Raw genomic sequence first — 20616 nt, 5'->3', positions numbered from 1 at the left:
TATATCAGCCTAAATATGAGTATTTTAGATTCAGCTGGTGTCAGAAAGAAATGTCAAGCCCAAGCCAAGAAAACGTTTATGTGATGTAAAAGTTGCAGTCCGGATCTGTCTAAGTAAAAAGCATTTGGCCGTAAGGAAATTTGGAATAAAATGTTCGTTTCCCTTCAGCTGTTATTTGCAGCAGACCACACAACTGTGTGAAGCAGTACTGCATTTGGACCCTAAGTGCCGCTGTTGATCACGAGAGGGTTGCCATGCACAGCCGCTTTCAAGTACCTCCCACATTATTGCGCTGCACCATACCGAGAAGCACAGTTAATAGCATCCATAGTACGTGGATTACACCACAGGACTGTGTATTCTAACAATCCAAAAACCTTCACGATTCTAACATTTATTTCTGGCTGTATGATAATTCCGTTGGTAGTCAACGTGGAATCGGCATGGCATCGAAAATCCTACTCCTAACGTCGCCATTGTACCTGCTTCTTTGTGTCGTAATGGATCGCATGGCATCCGGGCAGGTTCGATACTCCATCCCCGAGGAAATGGTGGTCGGCTCCTTTGTGGGAAATATCGCGAAAGATCTCGGATTGGATCCTAACCGACTGGCTTCAGGGCGGGCTCGGATATTCACCGCGGGCACCAGCGAGTACGTCGAGCTGGACAGAGAGAAAGCGCATCTGATTGTGAAGGAGAGAATAGACAGGGAGCAGCTATGTGGGGAAACGCCTGCGTGCAGCTTCAGTTTTGAGGTGATTCTTGAAAACCCAATGGAGCTATATCGTGTTACAGTGGAAATATTAGATATCAACGACAATAGCCCAGTTTTTCCTCGAACTGAAATTAAACTGGAAATAAACGAGATGGCTGTACCGGGAGCGCGCTTCTCTCTGGAAAGCGCCATCGACACAGACGTTGGTATAAACAGCCTCCAGAGCTATTCTCTCCATCCGACAGATCATTTCACTTTAAAAAGGCAAAGCCGACCAGGGGTTAGTAAAAACGTAGAAATGATCCTTCAGACTCCTCTAGATCGAGAAAAGCAAGAGCACCAGTATTTAACATTGACTGCTGTTGATGGTGGTAATCCTAAACGGTCCGGTACGGTAAAAATTCACATTGTGGTACTAGATGCCAACGATAATTCCCCAGTATTTAATCAAGGAGTTTACAGAGCATCTGTACCGGAAAATGCAGCTATTGGGACATTAGTAACGGTGGTAAGTGCAACTGACGCGGATGGTAAAACAAATAATAACGTGGAGTACGAATTTCAACATGCCACTTCTACTGTAATAGAGCTGTTCACCATAGATGCGTTCACAGGCGAAATAAGAGTAGCCGGAAATTTAGATTTCGAAAAATATAAACTGCACGAGATTAAAATACAAGCTAAAGATCAAGGAGGGTTCACCGATTCGGCTGACGTAATTATAGATGTACTTGACGTTAATGACAATGCTCCAAAAATAAAGCGAATGTCATTTTCTAACACGCTGCCGGAAGACGCAGTTCCTGGAACTGTAATTGCTATGATAAATGTGCAAGATCTGGATTCCGAAGAGAATAGTAAAGTAACATGCACAATCGACCACAGCATCCCCTTCAAAATCGAATCTTCTTTAACGAACTACTACAGTCTTGTGACGGATTCTGCATTAGACAGAGAACAGACACCCGAATACAACATTACCATTACTGCAGTAGATGGAGGCATTCCGCCCCTCTCTAGTACGCATACATTAACGGTAAAGATATCAGATGTCAACGACCATCCGCCACAGTTTGAACATGAAGATTACGATGTCTATGTTATGGAAAACAACTCGCCGTCAGTATCTCTGTTTTCCCTGAAAGCAACGGACGCTGACTGGGGACCTAATGCTCGTGTATCTTATTTTATTCAAGACAGTGCTTTGAATGGATCTCCGCTGACTTCTTACATTTCAATTAATCCAGACACCGGTGTGCTTTACGCAGCAAGGTCTTTTGATTACGAACAAATGAAATACTTCAAAATACACATTAAGGCCCAAGATGGCGGCTCTCCTCCTTTAAGTAGTAATACCACTTTAAATATCTTCGTCCAAGACCAGAACGATAACGCACCTCAGATTTTGTACCCAGTAAAGACTGGTGTCTCCTTCGTGGCTGAAATGGTGCCTCGTTCAGCAGAAGTTGGATATCTTGTCACCAAAGTGGTCGCTGTTGATGTGGACTCTGGACAGAATGCATGGCTCTCATATAAACTGCTGAAAGCGACAGACAGGGCTCTGTTCGAAGTGGGTTTACAAAATGGAGAAATAAGAACTTCACGCCAGGTCACTGATAAAGATACCGTGAAACAAAAACTAACTGTTGTAGTGGAGGACAACGGGCAGCCCTCCCGCTCTGCCACAGTCAACGTCAATGTGGCGGTGGCTGACAGCATCCCGGAAGTGCTCTCGGAGTTTACGGATTTTGCGCACGATAAGGACTACAACGACAGTCTGACTTTTTATTTAGTTTTGGCATTGGCCGTAGTATCATTTCTTTTTATTGTGTCAATCATTGCCATAATCTCAGTAAAGTTCTATAGATGGAGACAATCTCGACTATATTATAAATCTAGCGCAAATCTCCCGGTTATACCGTATTACCCACCATTTTACGCAGACGTCGGAGGTACCGGAACTCTGCAGCAAGTGTACAATTACAGAACTACTGACTCTAGAAAGAGCGATTTTAAGGATCTCAGATCGTGCAGTCAGAGCAGCATTAGTCTGGAGCCCAGTGGAAGCCAAACTCTGCCCCATGTGCAGGTGAAAGGGGTCAGAGAGAATTCAGAGAATCAGGTGAGCGCTTGAGTGATACACATAATCCCTTTTGACATTGATGTAATACGATAGAGCGACCAGAACCAGCGAATATTGTCTGTTGTGATTATGTCGGTAATTGTGTTACAGACAATGTGATCTTGTTTGATAGATAGATAGATGGATAGATTTTCTAGATACTCAAAGCGCTTAGTTTTATTTGATTGGTATTTGATTGGCAAAGCATGCATTTGATTGACGAGGCCAATCATACTTTTCTGTGCTCGACTGATCTTGCCTGGTGCAATTGAGCCAACCAAGATGAATTATCTGTAGCCAAAATGTATTGTGTTTATATGCCGGTAAAAGTCAGTGTTGACCCAATTGTCCCTGATCTGACCTTTTATAAGACTTGTCTGTTGTTCATTTACTACTTGTGCCATCGTGTTTTTATCATTTTTAATAATCAGTTTTTATCCTTTTGTCAGACTGATGAAGTCATAATGCAAATGATCATCATAAAATATTTTTTTATTTGTTTGTGATTGCTGCTTTTACCTTTGAATAATACATCACGACTTTACCTTGATTGTGCGCCTGCAGGTTTGGGAATCTTTCATTATGTGGATTTCTCTCTCAGAATCCAAACAGAGTTTGTTTTCACTGTTACGATTGTGATTTGAGCATGTAAAATGTCCGTACTGTAGACCTGCGTATGGGGGCCCATTCAGTCAGAGAGGGGCCCTGGGGTAGGGGTCTCTACAGGGACCTTTGCACTCACCTCAGTCAGGCCATCACAGCTAGGTTATTTGCCCTCACACTCGGTACAACCTGGCAGTAACCCAAATGCATGTGTCATTACCCATGTGTCATTGCTGGTTTCAGAGAGACACAATGACCAGCACCTTCACTGTCATAATAGCAAACGACCATGTGCATGTTTGGATGGGTTGGTCTTTAATTGCGGTGTGGTCATGTTCGTTCTCGTCGTATTGCTAATTTGATGCAGCTGAATGCATTTGCTTTGTGACCAACCAAAGCTGGTCTTATGTTTCAGTGCTTCTGTAAGGCGGCAGGGAGACAGGGCAGGGGCAGGGGGAGGAGGTGATGAACAGTGTTTAAGAGCAGGGAGTGTGTGGGCAGCAGTGTTTAAGAGCAGGGAGTGTGTGAGCAGCAGTGTTTAAGAGCAGGGAGTGTGTGGGCAGCAGTGTTTAAGAGCAGGGAGTGTGTGAGCAGCAGTGTTTAAGAGCAGGGAGTGTGTGAGCAGCAGTGTTTAAGAGCAGGGAGTGTGTGAGCAGCAGTGTTTAAGAGCAGGGAGTGTGTGTGCAGCAGTGTTTAAGAGCAGGGAGTGTGTGAGCAGCAGTGTTTAAGAGCAGGGAGTGTGTGTGCAGCAGTGTTTAAGAGCAGGGAGTGTGTGAGCAGCAGTGTTTAAGAGCAGGGAGTGTGTGAGCGCTACTGTGTGCCTGATGGCAGAGGTGCTAACTCCAGGCTCAGAAAGGAAAAGTCCTAAAATAACTAATGAGTGAAATCACCTGGCTGAGGTCAGGGGTGAAGAAACGCATGGCAGGACTTTTACTTTCTGACCCCAGGACTTTACACCTCTTCATAATGGGTGCATAACTCTTGCTGCGGTTTTCTTTTAAAATCAAAGTCAGACCAAACTACAGTTAGAGGAAATATATAGGAACCAGCCTTTGTTTTTTTTTAGAACATAAACATGTAAAACATAGGTTTAATAGGTATTCTCTTTCAAGATGTATCTATAAAAAGCCTAGGCACACATTTCTTGAGAATGTTAAATAACGTCTTAATTCAATAAGTGGCTTTCTTAAATTAAAATATATATATATACAAGGTTCAAGGTTCAATCATTCATGGTTCACCCTGAGTTGCGTGTCATAATTTGTTAATAAATCATGATGCACGCTTTGATACACTTAGCATCAGGTCCTCCATTGGTAGTCAGTTCCGTAGGCCACATAATGCATCTTATATTTGATTAAGTTTGATGCAATGACAAATTATCATTTTCACAATAGATTCAGAGCAGCACCAGTAATGGGGCTCGTGCAGTAAATGAGGAAATAGCGATATTCAATAAATCTGCAGTTAGATTGAGATGGCATTTTAGGGTGGCCTGTAGCGTAGTGGTTAAGGTAAATGACTGGGACGCGCAAGGTCAGTGGTTCTAATCCTGGTCTAGCCACAATAAGATCCACACAGCCGTTGGGCCCTTGAGCAAGGCCCTTAACCCCGCAGTGCTCCAGGGGAGGATTGTCTCCTGCTTAGTCTAATCAACTGTACGTCGCTCTGGATAAGAGCGTCTGCCAAATGCCATTAATGTAATGTAATGTAATGTATCAAACATGATCTGCTGTCACGTTGTGATAAACCCACCGTACCCTGTGTTTACCGCTGGCGGGGTCATTAGCGTTTGGAGCTTTTTACGACGAGGACGGAAATGCACAACACATGGCATTCCGACATTATTCCCACATAAAGTTCCCCGGAGATTATTCCCCGGAGTGTAAATCTCAGATCAAAGGATTTGTGTGTTTGAGCCGCGCTAACAAAGTGCTATCGCACTCGCAGTGCCAGGAGTGCAGTGTACAGGACAGACAGACAGCGGTGGCTGGGGAGGGAGGTGCCGATCCAGGGAGGTGGCAGGAGGAAACGGAGGAGCCGTTGATATGGAAACCGGCCTTGGAATGAGCCCTGGCCTGTGTGTGTCTGCAAGCAATCTGGCCCACATCTGTCCTCCCTGCAGCTGCGGCGCGCTAACCGCTAGCCCCTGCTTCTGAGAGTCATTACAGACCCGCTTCACAGGGAGTATCGTAAAGCCGCGAGCGCTGTGAGATTCCCGGCTCCTGATTAAACCCCTCCGCTCTGCGTCCCGCGCGTAGGGAAAACCACTTCCCTTCTCAGGGCCGTCGGCCGGATGGATGTCTGAACGAGAGGGGCACGGCATCCTGCCCACCCTGCGAGATCAGGGGGCCGGGCTTCGGGCCCACGCTGGGCCCCGCGGTCCCCGTGGGCCTCCCGTGTCACGCAGAGGGCAGACGGTGGGCCTCGTGCTTCAGGGAATGCTGGGAAGGCTCCTCGAACTTTGACCCCCCGGGTGCAGGCTGTACAGCGCTTCTGTTTGCGGGGTCGTCGAAAGGTCATCCACAAACGCAGTGTCTGTTTTCTGAATTTATTGAGTGCTGTGCGCGCCTGTTTCTTAGGGTGAGGATGAACACGGGTGAGGTCGACAGAAAGGTCAAGTCCAGCTTCTGGTCTCAGATTGGAAGCAGTCAGCCTCCTACACAACGGTGTCCAAGTGAGAGATGCAGATGTGTCAGTGTGTCTTAAGCCCAGTTCAGACGAAAGATTTTTCAACACACCTAAAGAGAGTACAGAAAGCAGTGGCAATAGTGTCTGCCCATCTCGGAGCTTCTGATGCCATAGCTCGTCGTTGCAGGTGATTGAAACGGTGTAATCTTTGGTCTGAGGTCACCCAGGTGTGTCACTGGAATAATCCGGCGTTTCGGTGCCTCCTGCAGTGGCCCTGGCACCATGCCTGGCCTGTTTGTTCGGCTGTGGAGAAACAGGCCTAACTGCTAATGGCATTAAGCAAACAGGATTACCTGTTGTCTGAGTTCATGCTTCGAGCAGAATCATGCCTGCGTTCTGTGTCTGGCCCACATGCATGCTGCTTGCATAGGCGAGTTTTAGTCCTGTGCTTTTTTTCCTAAATAATCGATACTAATTGATTTGAAAGCGATCGCCTCTGCACACTCTCCTGATGTAATTCAGTCGTGTATCAGATATACCCGTATCTGAGTCTATCGATCTCCGTTTCATACTCTGGATGTACTTTAACGTGCGCATTGAGTTTATTTGGGATTTAGTATTAAGTATGCACACTTCGTTTGGAAGAAGAGAGTGCTAGCTTTTGAACAAAATATAGAGATTTTATCACCTTGATCTTAACGCCTTGGTTTTGTGCTGATGATTGCAGTGCTGTATTACTGAGGAGAAGCATGGATGTGAGATGGAGCAGGTTGAGAAAAGAATCTGAGGACAGATTCTTCAGTGTGTGCTTTGCCCTGTGCTTAACCCTTTAAGGTGTGAGGTCACAAATACATGATCAGAATGTTCATGTTCTTAACTGAACAATCTGATCATGTTCTTAACTTAACATTCTAATGCTGATATAACATAATCACTACTGGCAATTGAAAGCAGTGGATTTCTAGAACAATGACTTGGAATTATGAGAAAACATTTGAAAAATTAACAAACACATAATTCACAAGTGCTATGGGGCACTGAGTACTCACTACAAACAGTAACAGCACAAAGAATACACAGACCATGCCTTACTACGATATGCAAAACACAACTAGCACTTTCACACACAGTACCTGACCAGTACTACCACTCACAGTACACTAGTAGTAATATCACAATCAGCACATAGCGTGCATGTACTATCACACATAATGCACATAACGGTGCTGCCATAAATATTAGACAAACTACTCTTTCTCACACAGATTCGAAACAGTTCGCTCACATGCTATACTCAAATGTACACTTCATAAATGCATCTATTGTCAACAGTATGCAATGTGATAGTGTTTATTTGTGATGACTATCCTGTACATCAGGGACGTTACTGTGAATATACGTCAGTGCTGTTGTTGTGATGTGATCACAGTTGGCCTGTGGTGTCTGTGCACTTAGCCCCAGAGCTCATCAGCTGCACAGTGAGAGTCCAGAGACACCAAGCTGCCTTCCAGGCTCTGTGAGCACAGACTCCACGCCAAACCTGGATCAAATACATATTTGTTTTGGATTCAAATACTTTTCTGTGCTTGATTGATCTTGCCTGGTGCAAGTCGACCAAGATGAACAGAAGGCCAGTTTTGCGCTTTTTGTGAGTATTCCATAGGCTCCAATACACCAGACAAGTATTTGAATCCAAAACAATGACAGGCCTGCTCAACACAGCCCATGGTGTTTCTCAGAAGAAGGGGGAAACTGAAACTCGATTGCCAGGACAGGAAACAGGCTCTGAGGTTCTCATCCCACTGCTGAAGGAAAATAACCTCATCTTGGCGGGGCGGCAGTGGGGTTTTTGGATGGTGATGGGGAAGGGGCATCTGGGATCTGTTTCATCCATCTGCCGAAGCCAAGCCTGTGGTTACATCACTGAGCCTCCCACGCCTCCACGTCAGACAGCCCTGGTCCCTGGCCCCTTCTGCGCGGTGTGAGATGTGTGTTATTTTTACATGGTGGGCTGTGATCAGGCAGTGGCGGGAGCAGGAACAGTGAGTCACTCTGCCCTCCCATACTGTAGAACCCCACACAGCCCTGTGGAGCGGATCGTAGAACAGTGTTCTTCTGCTGAAGCTCACACAGCCCTGTGGAGCGGATCGTAGAACAGTGCTCTTCTGCTGAAGCTCACACAGCCCTGTGGAGCGGATCATAGAACAGTGTTCTTCTGCTGAAGCTCACACAGCCCTGTGGAGCGGATCATAGAACAGTGTTCTTCTGCTGAAGCTCACACAGCTCTGTGGAGCGGATCGTAGAACAGTGTTCTTCTGCTGAAGCTCACACTGCTCTGTGGAGCGGATCATAGAACAGTGTTCTTCTGCTGAAGCTCACACAGCCCTGTGGAGCGGATCATAGAACAGTGTTCTTCTGCTGAAGCTCACACAGCCCTGTGGAGCGGATCATAGAACAGTGTTCTTCTGCTGAAGCTCACACAGCCCCGTGGAGCGGATCGTAGAACAGTGTTCTTCTGCTGAAGCTCACACAGCCCTGTGGAGCGGAACGTAGAACAGTGTTCTTCTGCTGAAGCTTACACAGCCCTGTGGAGCGGATCATAGAACAGTGTTCTTCTGCTGAAGCTTACACAGCCCTGTGGAGCGGATCATAGAACAGTGTTCTTCTGCTGAAGCTTACACAGCCCTGTGGAGCGGATCGTAGAACAGTGTTCTTCTGCTGAACCTCACACAGCCCTGTGGAGCGGATCGTAGAACAGTGTTCTTCTGCTGAAGCTCACAGCTATGGTGTGCTTCAGAAACACGGTCACGCCCACCTCAGCCCTCTGCAGAGCTGCACTGCAGACAAAGGAGGGAGAGACATAGAGGAGAGAGAGGGAGAGGGAGAGAGGAAGAGGGGGGAGAGAGAGGAGAGAGAGGGAGAGGGGGAGAAAGAGAGAGGGAAGAAGAGGGGAGAGAGAGGGGGAGAGGGGGAGAAAGAGAGACAGGAGGAGGGGGGTGAGAGAGGATGGAGACGGAGAGAAAGAGAGGGATGAAGAGGGGGTGAGAGGGAGAGAGTCATTGTTGTTACCACATTGTTTTTTGCATTCATATTCCAACATTTTGATATATTTCTGTGTATATGCATTTGCAATATGTATAAGTAATTTTGAATTTGAGAGAGAGAGAGCTGATGTGAGAGAATGGTACATAGAGATATTGATGGTATCCCCCCCCCCCCCCCAGGATTTCAGCTGAATTGAGGACACAGACATTCATATGCAGGTCAGGTCAGACATTTGCTGATACGCCCCACCCTTACATTACTTCTGGCTTTCTGCTTTCAGATAAAGGAAGAGTCCTTTTTCCTTTCTACCGTCCTCTCCATGCAGAGGAATCTGAGATTTTGCCCTTGAATCAGTGATATGCCCATAGCTAAACCTAGATCGATAGTGGTGTCAGCCTTAATGTCCTGGCATTAGCTTTAGTCTCAGCATGTCCCTGTATTTGTCCGAGTGTGTGGCCGCATTAGTTTCATTGTATGAAAACGTATGCTTCATTGCGTACAGGCAGTTATGATCTCAGGACATTATTCCATTTGAGCAGTCCAAATGAATTTATCTGCAAGGGGGCATCTTGTTTGCCAAACGGCATCACATTCATAACAATAACCAGCACAGGAAGTCTGGGTGCTGCTGATGTAACCTGAAGACATGCAGTACACAGAATGAATATTACATACAGGTTACAGACATAGGGAGTTCAAATTCATGTCAGGTACGCACGGGTGCAACACAAGGCAGTTTTTGATGGATTGTGTTATGGCAACAAGAGTGCAGTTGCACATAAGGTCAAAGCAATCGCGCAAAAATAAAATGGCAAGTTAAAGTAAAATGATATTGCAATAAAAGCAGTTGTGCTGAGAAGCAGCACGGAGGTGGCAGCTTTGTTCTAGCGGAATCAGTGTGAAATCAAGGTCGGGCGGGCGGTGGGGGAGGGTAAGCCTGCCTGCGCTAACCAGCAGCAGCACGAGCTGCGACAGCCTCTCTCCTCTCTTCTCTCTCCTCACTCCTCCTCTCTCCTCTCTCCTCTCTCCGGCTCTGCTCACACCCTGCACAGCACCAGGAATGCAGGCAGGCTTCATCTCGCTGTGCTGCACTGTTCCTGTGCGTGGGTGATAATAAATACAGTACAAATAATACTTTACTTTGCTGACAGCTTTATCCAAAGTGACTTTCAGTTCATTAGACTAAGCAGCGGACAATCCCCCAAGGAGCAATGTGGGGTTAAGGGCCTTGCTCAAGGTCCCAACAGCTGTGTGGATCTTATCGTGGCTACACTGGGGCTTGAACCACCAACCTTCTGGGACCCAGTCATGTACCGGAGCCACTAGGCTACAGGCGGCCCCTGATGAGAGCTGAGCACAGCCATGGAGTGCTATGGACCTGGGTCAAATACGTACGCAGTACTGAAAAACGTGCTTGATTGATCGTGCCTTATGCAAAAGAGCCAACCAAGAGGACCAGAAGGTGGGCTTTGTACTTTTTGAGGGTCATTTCATAGGTTCCAATACACCAGACAAGCTCAGTGAAACGTAGAAAAATATTTGAATCCAAAACAATTACAAACTTGACCCAGATCTTGTGGTGTGATCTTTCTGACATTCACACACCTGGTCACAAAGAAATGACCTTTCAGACTATTAACTGGGAGGAGAGGCAGGATGACCTCTTTTGTGGTTTGTGAGGTGCCTTGTGTGTGCAGAAATTACATGGCCTGTTTCTGGGCAAATGGCATCAGCTCGTCAGAACTTGCCCAGGCTGGTGGATCAGGCCGAACGGGCTGTCCAGGTATGCCACCTGAGGCAGGGGGATGGGATCCGAGCTGGAATCAGTCGGTTCTGGATAATCTGGGGCCTCATGCACCACCATCCTGAGGGCCTTTGTACGAATGCTCTTTCGTAGTTTAATGGATGTGCTGTTATGGATATTGGCAGGAAACTGGACATGGCTGTCTGAGTTTTCACTGTCTGTCTTTCCGTACAGTCTGCAGTCTGTGGACAGTATTGTGTGCTGAGCTTACTGTGCAGGAATAGGATCGGACGTTGCCTGTCCTTTATTGATTGTACATTTCCCCAAGATGTTAATGCAATTATCTGGTTTTCTTTAATTCCCTTTGTGTGACTTTTTATTGGTGTGGTTAACATTGCTTAAAGATCTGAATGGCTGAAAGATGTACTTGGAATGATCTCATTTGGAATAACATATGTTTTTGCCTCTTTGATAAAAGTATGCCTAGGTACTAGTACTCTTCAAATGGCTGTTATTTGCCTGTGAACCATCAGGGCTGATAAACATGGCTAAGCACTAAAATCTATGTCCGTAAGCTTAGTGTTAGATGGACTGAAGTGTAGATAGTTCTCCACCTATAGCAGATAGGTAAGATGTGTCCGTGATAACTCTGCTTAATTGCAATCAAGGTCTGAGTCTGCGGTAGATTTGGTTTTCAGACCAGGCGGGCCGGATATTTCAAACAGTGGTTTTTAGGCTAAGAGGGGTTTAGGCTTCGACACAGGCCCCTGTTTACAGTGCATATCTTGTGTACAGGAAGGCTGGCATTGTCCTCTCTTGGGCCCTATGTAGTGACAGTGGGCCACTGAAATCTTTCCCATGAAATTGTACACTAAGCATGCTATACACTTTAATCAAGTATTCTTAACTATGAAAGAGTTAAAGTTATAAAAGAAAAGCCTGTTCGCAAGAGTATCACGCGATGGTGCACAGCTAAAGTAACAAACCTTGCAGGTATGCAGGTATTAGTTTGTTGCAGTTGCACACAGAGAGGTTCAATTTAGATGCTAAAGGGTTTTTTTTCTTAATTATATATAAAAAGAACAAACAATAGTATCAGTATTTCATGTATATTTCAGAGTATTTTTTTGGCATGGGTTCCCACCCCCCTCCCCCATCAGTAGGCCAGCTCTGGGGTCCTGTAGTATGTTGTAGTTGTTGTTGCTGTCTGTGTATTGTAGTGAATAGTGCTGGGGTGATGGGCCTGTAATGGAGCTACAGTCTCAGCTGAACCTAACCAGCTGGCAAACGCTTGTTAAAAACAACAGAATCCATAGACAAGAATATTAATCATATTCAAATATGATATTCATTCACGTCATGTCTCTTCCATTTCATGGAATGGGAAAACAGTAAACAAGCACAAAAACAGCAAACAGCTCAGTTCCACTGCAGTGTACGTGTGCTGCAGGATTGTGGAAGACTGTTTTCCCCTCCAGCCCCACTCTCCTCTCCTCTCATTCCCCCAGGCCCTCCGAACGGGCCATACCATCCATCATGTAGGGGAGGGGTGCTCAAATCTGCAAGAAAAACAACATCAATCTGCAATTTTAAAGTGAACTTAATCATGTGATTTCTGCAGTGATTAATGCATTGCCACACAATGAATACATGAAAAGTAAATGGTGGTATTGAGAGACAGACTGAATAAGGACAGACCTCACAGCTAAGTTTGGAGGATGCTGGAAGTCACAGACTCCCCAAAATGCAATTAAGAAGGCACAGCTGCTAACACGCTAACTGCTGCCAACAAACTACTTACAGGGCTTTGTGCCCACTGAATGTGGATATGCAGTGTTTACAATGCTGAGGGGGACTCATTGTTATTTCGTCATGTTTTTTGTTTTCATCCCCCAGTATATTAGTATACTAGTATATTACCTAGTGGTAATGTGTGTGTATGTGTTTAGGTCTGTATCTGTGGAGATACAGACCTAAACACAGTGTGTCTGTCAGTGTGTCAGTCAGTGTATCAGGTAATAAACACGCAGTCGGGCATTGTGTGGGTGTGTTTTAGTGTGTTCAGTGCTCAGGTGTCCCCCCCACTTCAGGGAGCGCACACACTCTCTCTCTCACTCACTCATACACAGTACACGCACTCACACACACTCTCTCTCTCACTCTCTCTCACTCATACACAGTACACGCACTCACACACACTCTCTCTCTCACACACTCATACACAGTGCACGCACTCACACACACTCTCTCTCTCACTCACTCATACACAGTACACACACTCACACACACTCTCTCTCTCTCTCTCACTCATACACAGTACACGCACTCACACACACTCTCTCTCTCACTCACTCATACACAGTCCACACACTCACACACACTCTCTCTCTCTCTCTCTCTCACTCATACACAGTACACGCACTCACACACACTCTCTCTCTCACTCACTCATACACAGTACACGCACTCACACACACTCTCTCTCACTCACTCATACACAGTGCACGCACTCACACACACTCTCTCTCTCACTCACCCATACACAGTACACGCACTCACACACACTCTCTCTCTCTCTCACTCATACACAGTACACGCACTCACACACACTCTCTCTCTCACTCACTCATACACAGTACATGCACTCACACACACTCTCTCTCTCGCTCACTCATACACAGTACACACACTCACACATGCTCTCTCCTACGCAGACAGACACTCACAATCACAGCCTTTTGTCCTCACAGTATTTTAATGCACAATCTTTTAATGCACTTTCACCCAATCACACACTCCACACACAAACACTCTCTCCCGTACACACACTCTTTTCAGCGTGCACACACACAGGCACACTATCTGCGGTGGTGGTTCAGGTGATCTTTCTTCCTTCAGAGTAAAGCACTGTGAGATTGTGAAATGCTCTGTGGATAAAACCCATAATTAGGATTTATATAAGGTGGTGGTGGTTATTGCTTAATGTTTACTGCATTGTCTCCCCTGATAGATCAAGCACGTGGACATCTCTCACTCTTTCAGTTTCTCTTTCACCCACGCACACGCAAACATACGCACACGCATATTAGCCCACACACACACCCACAGATACAAACACACATACACAAACCCACAGATGCACACACGCACATGCACACAGAAGCACGCACATGCACACACACATACACAAACACATGCACACAGAAGCACGCACATGCACACACACACCAGACTGAGCCTCCTCAGTATCATTCTGTCTCAGAAGGCGATGGGCAGATGCACAGTCCCCTCTCTGTCTCTCTGAAACCCCCCTTCCTCACCCTGCCCCGCCCCACCCTCAGCTCTGCAGAGGCACTGCTCATTATTCTGTCTGCTGCTCATGGTCCTGAACACCCCCCCACCCCTACACCACAGCCGCACCTGCACTGCTCTCTCTCTCTCTCTCTCTGTCTCTCTCTCTCTCTCCCCCTCTCCCCCTCCCTCTTTCAGTACAGCTCTGCCTCACACTCACGCTCTGTCTATTTACTCAACTGCATTTCCATTAACCCTTCAAGGTGTGAGGTCACAAATACTTGACCAGAATGTTCTCAACTGAACATTCTAATTCTGATTGATCCTGAGGTAACAATCACTGCTGATAATTGAGTTCTAGAACACGACAGGCGTAGAATTTTGAAGAAAACAAAACATTCCAAAATACCTGTTCCTCAAAGGGTTAATATACACCCAGGCTCTTTGATTTCTGAGTGATTGGCTGCTGCTGTTGCTGATGTCCGCACTGTGAAATCATGGATTACAAATGAGAGGGATTGTGTTTGGTATTGATATCCTGGCTGAAGATATATGTGCACAGCTCGTAGAGCTCTCTTCTCTTTTTCCATCCTCCGTGTTCTCCCTCCCTCTTTCTTTCTCTCTGCGTGCTTTTTTTTTTTTTCTTTTCCCCAGACAGCTTTTTTTCATGGCAAGCTCAGGACAAATGGTGGGATGCAATTGCCATGGCAACAGCTGACTCACCATGCAGACCGTACCATTGTTCAGAAACCCGTGGGGGGACACAGAGAGGGTGTAGAGTTCAGTGCCTGAGAAAGAGATACACCGTGGAGGTGGAAAGGCAGGAAGTGCCCCTGCTGTGTGATGTAGCGTTCCTGCTCAGAGCCGCCTGCCACAGTTTGAGGTGTGTGTGTGTGTGTGTGTGTGTGTGCGCGCACGCATACGAGCATGCAGTGGGGGTGGGGTCTTATCCCTAGATCTTTTTCCCTTTCGCTTTGTATGATCTTCTCACTGCGTTTATCGGGTCATAACGACTAGCATCTAAACATTGTCACATTTAAAGGTGAATCTGTAGCAAGCACTCGGTTTGCAGTGTGCTTATTGCAGGATTCTGTCTGCCTTTGCTGACAGCCATGTTAACGCTCAGCTCTGGAGCTTTCTTTCTTCTTCCTCTTCCTTTTTGCCAATGGAATATTCACACAAACACACTCATGAATAACATATCCTGCCAATATGGCTGCTGTCCCAGTCTCCACTATGTAGGTTACCTAATGCTGGAGGGACAACCGTTGCATCGGGATTCTATCACACGCTGCGGGGCGTGGCAGTGTTGTAAAAAAACAACACCATCAAACGAATGGTGCAGGATTGAGTCCTGTTCCTGTGAATTTGTAGTGATACTTTCTCTCTCATCTTTTTATTTTTCCATCCCTCCGTCTCTCTTTGGCACTGTCTGTGCTAAGGCACTGCAGTGTGAGAGTCCTCCGTAATGATGAGACTTCGTTATCAATGTGTGTGTGTGTGTGTGTGTGTGTGTGCATGTGTGTTTAGATTTGTTCTTCTAGCAGAACATTATCACAATGATTGTATACCCCTGCAGTGTGCATGTGTTTTTAGATTTGCTTTTCAAGCAGAACATTATCTCAATGATTTTACACACTTGCAATATGTGTGTGAGTGTTTAGAGGTGTTATTCTACCTGATTATCCCAATTATTTTACACACCTGCAGTGTGTGTTCAGAGATGGTGTGATAACAAGACTGTTATCACTGTAATTTTGTGTGTGTGTGCTTAAGGACTGTGTGCTTAGAGGAACTCTGCTGGCTGGTCATTATCACTGATTTACACATCTGCAGTGTGTGTGTGTGTGTGTGTGTGTGTGTGTGTGTGTGTGTATGTGTGTGAGACGTGTGCACACTTGTGTGTGTGTGCATATGTGTGTTTAGAGATGTGTGTTCAACGGCTGGATGTTTCATAGGTGCTGTACAGGCCGAAATTATTCACCGATTTTATAGACATCTCAGTGTATGAACTGTTTCTTTCGAATAGTGTTGCAGCTGTTTTCAGGAGGAAGTTCCTGTTGGTTTTTCCTGCAGTTGAATACATTAGTGTGTGGGACACTGTATATTTGCATTTAGTGCTACAATACAATACTCTACTTAATCTTACTATATTCTTCATAGAATCTGTACAAACAATATATCTTTATCACCATATAAGAATGCTGTAAATGCAGCACACATACTGGTATGTGGAAGTAGGCAGTTTACAGTGTGTTGACAGGTTTAAAGGATCTAATTATTTATCTTGGTGTCCTTGTCAAAGAAATAGAGGGGGGGAGGGGGAGAACAGAAATAATGTCCATACGAACGATGTAGGTGTACAGGTAACATATCACACTGATGAAAAAAGTACAACAACTGACAGGTGATAAATAATAAATGTGAATCAGGATAAGGTCTTTAACAGTACTGACCTCCACTGTCTCTCCCCCAGGGTTAAATTTGTGGTCAAATGACCTGTTGTTGCTCACCCTCACTCGTGCTGTAAATGAATGTGCACACGTCCCACCGATGAGGTGCTGCCCACACAAACAAGTTGAGCTGTTTGTCACTGAAAACCAAAACATCGATCTTTCAAAGTCACTTAGGTCTTCCTCTGTAGACCTGCTGGCCTTACCACTAGGGGGCCAGGCTTGTTGGGAATTGCTGTGCAATTAACCGAACCCTAACCCTAACCCTGTGCAGACTAGGATGCTATTTGCTTAATTAATGCCTGAGCCACTCCTCTGTCTGTAAGATAGCATCAGCAATGGGAGACATTGTGTGTGTACGTGCATATCCTGGGCATTTCAGTTTTTCATTCCCTACCTGTGTCTGATTATCAGTAGATTTATATTCATATTAATGTATCTATATATTACTGTATATATTAATCTGAATTGTTGTGGATCCTGTGAGTGGGGAGAGAATGACAGTAGATTTATATTCATATTACTGTATCTATATATTACTGTATATATTAATGTGAATTATTCTGGTTACTGTAAATGGGGAGAGACTAACAGTAAAGCTCCTCACCCAGCCCCACCGATGACATTGAAATTGTGTCACTGACAGTTGAAAGGGATTGTGGGTAATTATGACCACAGGTATCAGTGTGCACAGCCCAGTGTAATTCAGTGAGACTCGTCTGTCTGTGGCATGTTCCTGCAGTGGCCGGGGAACCTGCCCATAAGCAGGGTGTCAGGACGTAACATGGCTTCCTTTACAGAGCACTCTACACATCACACGCAGGGTCTCAGGACGTAACATGGTTTCCTTTACAGAGCACTCTACACATCATAAGCAGGGTTTCAGGACGTAAAATGGCTTTCTTCACAGAGCACTCTACACGTGTCCATCAGACAGTTCTGCTTCTTCTGTTTCTGAACAGGCTTCACTGGCACTGTACAGAAACATACATTACTGCCATTCAGTAAAGTCTTCCTACCAGAGCGACTTGCACAACGCTTTTGCATTCCTTCATTTTTGTTTTACATACATTACATACAAGGGCGACATGGCTCAGGCAGTAAGAGCAGTCGTCTGGCAGTCGGAGGGTTGCAGGTTCGATCCCCCACCCGGACTGTGTCGAAGTGTCCCTGAGCAAGACACCAAACCCCCAAATGCTCCTGACAGGCTGGTCGGCGCCTTGCATGGCAGCCAATCGCCGTCGGTGTGTGAGTGTGTGTATGAATGGGTGAATGAGAAGCATCAATTGTACAGCGCTTTGGATAAAGGCGCTATATAAATGCCAACCATTTACATACACTCTCAAGTAAAATAATGGTTCTAAAAAGAACCCTGTGATTCCATAGAAGAACCCTATCTCTTTATTTGTCTAGGTGCTTGCACACTACACATCTGTGATTGAGGGTTCCATAAAGAACTGAGAACGGTTCCTCTCTGGAGACAAGCCATTTGTTCTGAGTGTACAATCTGAGCATAGTTTCCGTTTATTCAGCAATTGACAATTCAGATGAAGTACCTTACTGTAGGGTACAACTGCGGTGTCTGATATGGGATTCAAACCTGCAACCCTCAGATTACACGTCCTGTTCCCTACCCATCATGCTCTGCTGCCAGCAGGGGTCCCTGGAGCTGGGTGTATTCCTGGGCCCTGGCTGTAAAGGTCCCTGGAGCTGGGTGTACTCTGGGTCCACGCTGTAGAGGTCCCTGGAGCTGGGTGTATTCCGGGGCCCTGGCTGTAGAGGTCCCTGGAGCTGGATGCACTCTGGGTCCACACTGTAGAGGTCCCTGGAGCTGGATGCACTCCTGGGACCAGTGAAATGTGCTGTGCGGTGAAAGTGTGCCTCAGTCTCTAACTGAAATGATCTGTTCTTCTCCCCTCTGCTGTCTCTGCTGCTGCTCCCACCCCTGTCCCCTGTGCTCCTCCACACAAGGTAAGAAAACCTTATACCTATACTCACACTCCCATCATGCACTGTGTTGTTCATCGGTACCTTGGGGTGTTCTCTGAAAATGACAAACCCAGGGAAAGTGTTCAGTTGGACTTACAAAGTGTTTATCGATCTAAAATAGCTTTGCAGCAAAGATTTGGAATACTCACCTGGTCTATCATTAAGGTGTAGCACCTATCTGAATGGCACGTGGCAGCCATTTTGTAATGCAAATGTGCTCTAAAATTGGCTGAGATAGACAGGAAATAAGGGAGTTTGTGATTGATATGGGCAGCATGTCCAACTAGATGCTATCCCTGGGTTTTTTTTGTTTTTTTTACTCACATGACATTCATCTTTCCCCTGGGAGACATAAAATGAGAGTTAGGCTCAGTCTCTCATTGATAAGGTAAGTGGTTCACAGAGAGTCTGATTTCAGAGAACAACCCCAGATGCACTTGAGTGACAAATTAAAATATTCCCATGCCACATGTGAACTGGACATTTCCACATGTGATTTGATTTTTTTTCACATGTGAACTACAATTTCCATGTGAAAACAAACAAGCGATTTGAAATAGCATTGGCTACCTTTTCCCAATCTGACTTCTGAAATTGAATTCTTTTTATAGTTCTCATGTTGGGTGTTCACATGTGGCTTTTAAATGTGTGATTGTTTTTCGAAGGGAATCCTGTTGTCCAGGCCTTCTCCAAATCCTCTCTATATGCATGTATGTACACAATGCTATTCAACTGTTTATTTGGTCACTATTTCACATTACACAAACACACACACACACACACACACACACGCACATACACACACATACACCTACACATACACACACACATACACACACACACTCACACACATACTCACACACACACACAGCGGGTAATCTGTGCTAGGTGACCACACTGCTCAATGTTTTTATGAATATTCCCTGAAACGTTTCTTTTCAAAAGAGTTAAATCTGTTATCCTGGTCAAATTTAGCAAAAACTGTCCCCACATTTGATCCTCTAATTCCCTAAACTGTATCTGTTCACATGGACCCACCAGGTAAACTTTGTAAAAGAGAATTGATTTCTCAGCTAACTACCTGGTTAAGAAGGAGAGGTGAAAAGTTCAAATTAAAAGCACACTTAATACTTTTGATGGTATGGTACTACAAAAACAAAGGTCTACTGAGGGATGCTGGGACAATTAAAATGACGACAATATTCTTTTTGTTTCATTTGACAATCTATTGATTTGAAAAAATTGTGATTTGCTTCATCACAGTAGTTGAATAAACTATTGATTAATTTAAAACAATAACAAAAACAATCATTGTATATATACATCTGAAAGGGTTCATTATAACTACCATTTTTTAAATAGAAATAAGGCACATTCCAATAGAAAAGATTAATAAATCAAAGGTCACGAGAAAAAATAAAATATTACATATGTCAATAAAGAATTGGGTAGATAGGTCCAATGTTCACATCCTCTACACAGAACAGCACTGTGCAGTCCAGTTCAGCTAAATCTGAGCTTTAGGTAATGGACCCAAAGTAAACATTAGACATTTCTGCCATTTAACACCAGTGTTACTAAATAAAAAAATAAATAATGAGTTGTTATTTGAGTTCTTAATTAAATATAATGTGTGCAGTTCCATTCGTACGCAGTTCTGGGTGTAAAGTCAAGCAGACGGATCCAGAACAGAATCAGGTCATTCTCCTGATGAAAGCTCCTTGACCCTTTCAGACTGTGAGTAAAACAAACACAGATCAGCTGCCCAGGAATGTCGGGTATGATAATAAAAAATATAGAAATATAAAATCAAATAACACCTGTGACAAAGTCCAATGTGGCTCTGCACTTAAAATTATTCAAATTTGAAAAAAGGAAGATATACCATATCACACAAAATGTATAACAAATTAGACTGTCTGCGGGTATCACCTAAGAAAATGGACCAAAACACGCATAGCCTCAATCCTCCGTGAAACTCAAGTCCTCACTGACACAGGTAAGTACTACTGCAGCTCCAAAC

General features: G+C 45.0%; 1 protein-coding gene across 23 annotated transcripts in view; it reads left to right on the top strand.

The window, feature by feature from the left end:
* LOC133123876 (protocadherin gamma-A11-like) overlaps positions 1-20616 on the top strand; it is a 165017-nt gene that overhangs the window by 86691 nt on the left and 57710 nt on the right. For 2 of the 23 annotated variants that reach the window (XM_061234560.1, XM_061234548.1), the window contains exon 1: positions 369-2837. The exons of the other annotated variants lie outside the window; for them this stretch is intronic. In XM_061234560.1, the coding sequence (XP_061090544.1) occupies positions 444-2837 (2394 nt within the window). In that variant the 5' untranslated portion in view covers positions 369-443. Of the gene's footprint in view, positions 1-368; positions 2838-20616 lie in introns of those variants that run through there. 23 annotated transcript variants of the gene reach the window in all.

Source organism: Conger conger, chromosome 3 (assembly GCF_963514075.1).
Source record: "Conger conger chromosome 3, fConCon1.1, whole genome shotgun sequence".
Taxonomy (NCBI): domain Eukaryota; kingdom Metazoa; phylum Chordata; class Actinopteri; order Anguilliformes; family Congridae; genus Conger; species Conger conger.
This window is presented reverse-complemented; position numbering and strand designations above follow the sequence as displayed.